The sequence below is a fragment of the Myotis davidii genome, unplaced genomic scaffold (assembly GCF_000327345.1).
Source record: "Myotis davidii unplaced genomic scaffold, ASM32734v1 scaffold354, whole genome shotgun sequence".
In the NCBI taxonomy this organism is placed as follows: Eukaryota; Metazoa; Chordata; class Mammalia; order Chiroptera; family Vespertilionidae; genus Myotis; species Myotis davidii.
The window spans coordinates 245,282-252,642 of record NW_006285785.1 but is presented as its reverse complement, the minus strand read 5'-3'; the positions used below and the strand labels follow the sequence as shown (position 1 = coordinate 252,642).

The 7,361-nt window shown below is 61.5% G+C and overlaps 1 protein-coding gene across 1 annotated transcript in view; it reads left to right on the top strand.

Annotated features, from left to right (window-relative positions):
• The first annotated feature begins 370 nt into the window (after positions 1 to 370).
• Positions 371 to 7,361, top strand: part of SNPH (syntaphilin) — a 33,557-nt gene continuing 26,566 nt past the window's right edge. The window contains 3 exon segments of the mRNA XM_006756715.2: positions 371 to 962; positions 1,683 to 2,283; positions 2,917 to 3,024. Of these exon segments, the coding sequence (XP_006756778.1) occupies positions 2,102 to 2,283; positions 2,917 to 3,024 (290 nt within the window). The 5' untranslated portion in view covers positions 371 to 962; positions 1,683 to 2,101.

Genomic DNA, 7,361 nt, shown 5'->3' with positions numbered 1-7,361 from the left:
ACACGCAGCTCCCAGGCAGGCCAGGCATCTGCCTGCTTCCCAGGACCTGGGGCTAGAATTCCACTTGACCTTTCCCACCCAAGCTACTTAGCAACACGCACCCCAGCGGCCTGGGAGAGCTCAGATCTGAGTCCTGCCTCTGCTGAGAGGTCCTCCTGGAGCCACAGCCTCCGCTTTGCCTCCTCCCAAAAGCAGGGGGAGGCGGGGATGGGGACGATGCCAGTGAAGCCGGCTGGCGGGGACTAGCAACCAGGGTCTGTCAGACCTGCGGCCGCGTGGCCTTGGCCAAAATGTGATCACAAACCTGCTTGCCTGGAAGGTTGATATCTGAAGACATGGGCGGAGCACACAAACGCTCGGCCCCGCCCAGCTGCGCCCAGCCCAGCCCTCCTGTGCTCCCAAAGCAGGTGGCAGGCGGCCATTGGTGGCTTCCTGACAAGTGTGGGGCCACCGTTGTTGCCCCAGCCCCTGTCCCGTGGTTCCTCCTCCAGGTCCGGCCCTACGGTCCCAGAAGGCCCTGCCTGGGTGACGGGGCGTGATGGGTGGGCCGCGTCACCAACCAAGGGCGAGCAGCTCAGGTGACAGGCCTGGTGTCGGAGGCTCCTGCGCCGGCACCTGACACCTCGTGCGGACAATGCTGCCTGTGTCTGGCCGTACAGGGGACGGGCCGCATCTGTGTCACAGCCAGGAAACAGGCCACTGAGGAGCGCCTTTGTCTGCTCAGGAGGCAGCTCCGCCGCCGGCCAGGATGGCCAGGCTCCCCGGGGGCCCTGACGCAGGAAGGGGTGGTGCCCTGGCCCGGGGACTCCAGGGTTTGAGGTCCAGCCCCAGAGCGTCTGGTGTTGGCCCAGCCACCACTGGGTGTGACTTGAGCCATTGCCTTCCCTCGGGGCTCCTCACCTGTAAAGGGACTAACCACAGCACTTCCTCTTAGGGTTGTTGGGAGGCGTCGATGGCAGAATGTACGTAACGTGCTCGGCCTGGGGTCTGAGACGAGGAGCGGGGCTTGGTGAATGCTTGTTTCCCAGCATGGGGGCAGGTCTGGGGCCCAGCGTCCTCGGCAAGTCTCCCGTGACCCAGGCTACTGCCCTGAGCGTGGAAGAAGGGGACGGGTCTCTGGAGCCGGCACAGGACTAGCATGTTGGCTGCAAGGGCCCAGGCCCTCCACCTTGGACGCCAGGAGCCCTGGGCTGGTGCCCAGGCAGCCATCTCCCCACAGCAGCTCACACCCTGCCTGGCCTGGGGCCTCCCCTCCTTAAACCCCTGTAGGGTCCCAGGAGAGGGGCCTAATGACTCCTAGGCCGGAGCCAGGGGGCCTGCGTCCCTCTACCCACTGTTAAGAGGACCAAGGATGGGCCTCTGCAGGCACAGTCACTTTCTACTGGGCCCAGCCCCGGAGACACCCTGAGGGGGGCTTCTGCTCCCACCGCCCAGCCCTCACCTGCTCTGAGCCTGCGCCCTGAGCTCCTGTGCATGGCAGGATCAGCACGCGCTCCTGCATGGGCGCGGGCATGTGTGTGCAGCACGTGTGCGGGAGGGCCGCTGCATGTCCTGCACCATGCGCAGGTCCCCTGAGCATGTTCACATGGAATGTCGGGCATGGTGCCTTTTCATGACCGTGTGTATCCATATGTCTTTCTACACGTGCGCTGGTCTGTTGGTCTGTCTTGTCTCCCCTGTAGACGGGAAGCCCCGAGCCACATGCCAGCGGGCACTCTGGGAAGGTGACGCCGAGACTAGCCCAGCGTAATTTGGGGGTCCTGGTCCTGCTCCGGGAGCCTCCAGCCTGCAGCCCCCGCCGAGGAGGGAGGACCGGGGTCTGAGTGCAGGGACCCAGGGGGCTGGCGTGTAGCATAGAGGACTCGGTGCTGCCGGGGGTCGGGAGCCGCTGCCGATGCCTGTGTGACCTTGGGCGAGGCCTCCGCTCCGTGCCCATGGTCGCCCATCTGGAGAGCACGGGGTTGGACTGATGATCTCTGGCTGCCCTGAGGCTCTGCCAGTCATTTTAAGTCGGGTGCCCGGAGCCAGCTGCGGCCAGAGCCTGGCCTGCCAGGCCCTCGCTCCGTCCTGGGTGCCCTGCTGAAGGGTGAAAGGAGAAGCCATGCCGGGCAGCGGCCCCAGCGAGAGGATGACATGGCCCGGCCCGGCCCTCGCCGCGGCCCCCCCAATGCGCCCTCTCTCCTCAGCCCCGGGGACACCACCCATCCCGCCCCTCACCCGGACCCGCAGCCTCATGGCCATGTCCCTGCAGGGCAGTAGACGGGCCTCTGCTGGATCCCGCAGGTGAGTCTACCCCTGGCCCAACCTTGGCCTCAGAGGATGGGAGGGGTGTCCCCACTCTGCCACCCCTTGCAAGGCATTTTCCTAGTTTTCCTGTCTCTAAAATGGGCTGCTGACACTCGCTCCTCCTGCAACTGCTTAGGGCTCGCCTGGCACGGCGGGTGTAAAGTTCCCTGAAGGCACACGCCGTGGGGTTCCTGCCCGCATCAGTGCTGTTTGACCTTCACCGTTAGAGGGATGTCCCACCGTCCTCCACGCAGCTCCCTCCTGTCTCCTCCCGCCTGCCCCGTTCTTCTCCACCTGGGACTCGGTCCATGCAGGACCTCCTCCTCTGGGCGTGGGAGACGCTTTAAGGGCGCGTTCCCCCACCCCCCACCCCGTTGGCCTGCAGCCCTGTCCAGCCTCCATTCCTGCCCTGGGGAGTCAGGAGGACCGGCCTCCTTCTGGTTTTCCATCTTGATTTGCACTGTCTGTTCTGTCACCCTGTCTGTGCATCCCCGATTCTCCTCTGCTTCTCTCCCGGCGGTGACCCCGAAGTGGGGGCGCTTTGGGCCACAGCGGCCTGGCAGTGCTCGCCCAGTGTCCGCAGCTGCCCACCAGCCAGAACGAGCACCTGCCCATTCTTCCCGCCTCCAGGCGCACCTCTCCCCCCGTGAGCATGCGGGACGCCTACGGCACCTCCTCTCTCAGCGGCAGCAGCACCTCGGGCTCCTGCAAGGGCAGCGATGGCAGCCCCACGCCCAGGTAATGACCTCCCCTCCAGCCTGGCCCGGCCCAGCTGCCTGGGAGCCTGGGTACCCTGGGGGGGGGCGGGGCGTGGGTGTCCTAACCACCCCCACACTCCCTGGCTGTCCGACCCCAAGCAGGTCACATCCTCTCTGAGCCTCAGTTCTTGTGTCTGTGAAATGGGTGTGATATGTCCAGCTGTGAGTCTCCAAAGACAGTGTCCTAGGCCCACGAGGAGGGATGCTTTCAGGACCAGGCGCCACAGGCGGCAGCTCTCTGTATGTCAGGGGCCGCCTCCTGCCTTCCTGCTCACCCTCCTCGGTGTGTAGCTCTTGTCCTCATCACATGTGGCTCCCACACCTCCAGGCAGAGGGTTGATGCCCAGGAAGGAAAATGGGAAAAGCCCAAAGCCCCACCCCTTGGCCCCCAGCTCATGTTTCCTGACGGGGACCCCTCCCCGGGAATCCTGTGTGCGCCTCCCTGTAGAGCTGGGTGATTTGCGGGCCCAGGTCGGGCAGAGCTGTGTGCTCCCGGGCACAGCGTTGGAGGGCACCTCACAGCTTCTGCCGCTTGCTTTCCTGGAGGGCACCATGAGGGTGGCAGAGGTGAGCAGGTCTGGAAAGCAAAGTGGGGGAGAAAGGCTGAGTTGTGCCCTCAGGAAAGGCGAGCAGAGACCTGAGAAGCGGGATCAGGCTAGGAGGCAGGGCAAGGGGAGCCGTGGGTCCTTGAAAACCAGGGAGTTTGAGCTGGGACGACGGCACAAGCCTGTCCCCAGCGTTGAAATGCTGCGGGAGGCAGAAGACTTGGGCTTGGGGTTCGGTCACTTCCCATCCCCATGTCTCCATCCGACACTGGTAACGGCCGTCGGTGGGGCTTTGGTCCTCCTTGAGAGTCGTGGCCAGAAGACGGCCTGCAGCCCTGTGGCCAACACACCCGCTGGGAGGACTCGTCTGCCCGTTCCAGGGGAGAACATGTCATTTGTGTGAAGTGATGTTCGGGTTGTGCTGAGGCAACAGTTCTCAGTGTTGTCCAGCATGACACACGAGTGATGGGTTGACACACATGTGCAGGACCCATGCCCCAGCATTCCGTTTGTAACCACACTCCAGAACACAGGGCATGAGGAAGACGGATGCGTACACTTACATTTTAAAGTGTATGCATCCATCTTCAGAGAGAGGAAGGGAGAGGGAGAGAAGGATAGAAACATCAATGACTAGAGGCCTGGTGCACAAAATTCGTGCATGCAGGGGGTGGTCCCTCAGCCCGGCCTGCACCCTCTCCAATCCAGGACCCCTCAGGGGATGTCCAACTGCCGGTTTAGGCCCAATCCCTAAACCAGCAGTCGGACATCCCTCTTGCAATCTGGGACTGCTGACTCCTAACCACTCACCTGCCTGCCTGCCTGATCGCCCTTAACTGCTCCCCTGCCTGCCTGATCACCCCTAACTGCTCTCCCCTGCCTCGGCCCCTGCCACCATGGCTTTGTCTGGAAGGACGTCCGGAAGATGTCTGATCTAATTAGCATATTACCCTTTTATTAGTATCAATGAGAGAGAATCATTGATCAGCTGCCTCCTGCACGCCCCCTACTGGGGATTGAACCCACAACCTGGGCATGTGCCCTGACCAGAAATTGATCCATGACCTCCTGGTTCATAGGTCGACACTCAACCTCTGAGCCACACCAGCCAGCCTAGATGCAGTTCTGATTAGTTAATAACTATTTTTTAAAATATCTTTGTACTAGTGGCCCATTGCACAAAGATTCATGCAATAGGCCTTCCTTCTCCTGGCTGCCAGCACCAGTTTTCCTCTGGCATCCAGGACCCAGGCCTTTGGTCCGGCCACAGCAGCGAGGTTTGGCTTCTCCACTCCGGCTGCTCCCAGCCCCTCCTTTTTTTTTTCCAGCTCCTCGAGCAGAGGCCAGGGCTGGATGGAAGCCTGGGTTGCCCCTGGTGACCCAGGCTCCCAGCCCCTCCTTGAGCGGAGTCCAGGGCCGGCGGGAAGCTTGGCTTCCTCCGTCACCGGGAGCAACCCAAGCTTCCTGCTCACTCCAGCTCTTTTGGCCGCAGCCCAAGCTTCCTGCTCACTCCAGCTCTTTTGGCCACAGCCATCTTCAGTCGTCTACAGTCTTCGCTCTATGCCTGCATATACAAATTAACCACCATCAAGCAACGGTTAATTTACATAGTCACTCTGATTGGCTGGCGGTTGTAGCAGAGTGGTGGAGTGATGGTTAATCTGCATGTTTCTCTTTTATTATATAGGCTTGATTTCAGAGAGGAAGGGAGAGGGAGAGAGAGAGAGAGAGATAGAAACATCATGATGAGAATCATTGATTGGCTGCCTCCTGCACGCCCCCTACTGGGGATCGAGTGCGCATCCTGAGCGCGTGCCCTGACTGGGAATCAAACCGTGACCTCCTCGTTTGTGGTGATGCTCAACACTGAGCAATACCAGCCGGGCCACTTAAATTTTTAAAAGTTCTTAAATGACAACTTTAGTATTTTTCCTTTCAGTAGCAGATGTTTGTAATGCATGTCATACCTGCAGCCCCGGGCGGTCCTAGCCCGGAGGCTGACCTCTGCCGGGGAAGGGTCCTCTCGCCCACAGAGAGCCTGCTGCCTGCAGAGAGCCCGCTGCCTGCAGAGAGCCCGCTGCCCTCGGAGAGCCCGCTGCGGGCGAGCAGAGGCCGCGTGGTGGCCTCCCTTCCGATTGCTGGGCTCTCCAAGGGAGTAGCAGAGAGGCTTGGATTATAGTACTCTCTCCCTGTGTATAAATGTTTTCCCACAAAGATAGAGCTAGTGACCTGCCCGCAGAGAGCCTGCTGCCCTCGGAGAGCCCGCTGCGGGCGAGCAGGGGCCGCGTGGTGGCCTCCCTTCCGATAGCTGGGCTCTCCAAGGGAGTAGCGGAGAGGCTTGGATTATAGTACTCTCTCCCTGTGCATAAATGTTTTCCCACAAAGATAGAGCTAGTGACTAAAATGTGCGAGTGTTAAATGTTATATTGGGGAAACACTCATGAAAGCAAATGGAAAGGTTAAAAGAGTTGCTTCCTCTCTCAGCCTCAGCACTTACTCACGTAACTCACCCTGGTTCCCCTCCTCCAGGCATGGGGAGGAGACCTTTCACTCGCCACAGAGCTGTGTCCCCAGCAGTCCTTGCAGGGTCCAGGAGCCCACAGGGCCAGGCGTGAGGCCGCGGGGCTCTGCTGACTTGCTTGTCTTTTGGAAAGAGATTTCTTGCGCCACCAGAGAGGCACCCTGAGCTCCACCCCACGCCTCCTCTGCCCCTCGTCACAGAGAACAGGAGCGCATGCGACTTGGCGCTGCAGCAGTGGCCCTCCCCGGCCTGCTTCTCCAGGCCCCTCACATGCCATTGTCCCTCCCTAGACCTGGGAGCCCCCCGCCCAACGGAGCCGAGTTGGGGGCAGCAAGTCCCCTGCCAAGTTGTGTGAAAAACCTGCCCAGGGTGTTCAGCCAAGACCCAAGCGGGGAGGAGGGATTCATGAACGAACCACCAGCCGGCAGGAAGCTGGGAGGCGAGGAGGCCATGTGTGAAAAACCTGCCCAGGGTGTTCAGCCAAGACCCAAGCGGGGAGGAAGGATTCATGAACGAACCACCAGCCAGCAGGAAGCTGGGAGGCGAGGAGGCCGGGCCAGTCTCTATTGGTGGAATTGGGGTGTCCTCCTTCTCGGGGTGAAAGCCTTGGCCCTCCCTCCTCTACACTGGTGGGACCAGGGTGCCCTCGCCAGACGAATGCCTGTGCCACCTCATGCTGGGAGCATGTGGCCTCCGGAGCAGTGCACAGCCAGACGCTGCCACCTCGGGTACATGGGGTCAGAGCCAGCCGTGTCCACCTGTGTGCTCACATGTGCCCCAGAGAAAAGGGGGGCGTGCACTTGTATGAGTCCATGCATGGTGTCCTCACATGTGCCTGTGCCCACAGAGGGAGGGCGGGGATGCGTGGGCGTGGTGTGTACTCACGTCTGTGGACATGCAGGCGCAAATGGACTGGGAGTCCGTGTGCTCCGAGGTGCACACCCAGTGAGTGTGTGCGCGGGTTCGAGGAGGGAGAGGCCCTCCTGCCTCGGCTTCGTTCTCGGATCGGGAGACTGGGCGCCTGAGCTCTCTGGGGCCACTTGCTTGTCTTTTGGAAAGAGATTTCTTGCGCCACCAGAGAGGCACCCTGAGCTCCACCCCACGCCTCCTCTGCCCCTCGTCACAGAGAACAGGAGCGCATGCGACTTGGCGCTGCAGCAGTGGCCCTCCCCAGCCTGCTTCTCCAGGCCCCTCACATGCCATCGTCCCTCCCTAGACCTGGTAGCCCCCCGCCCAACGGATGAGTTGGGG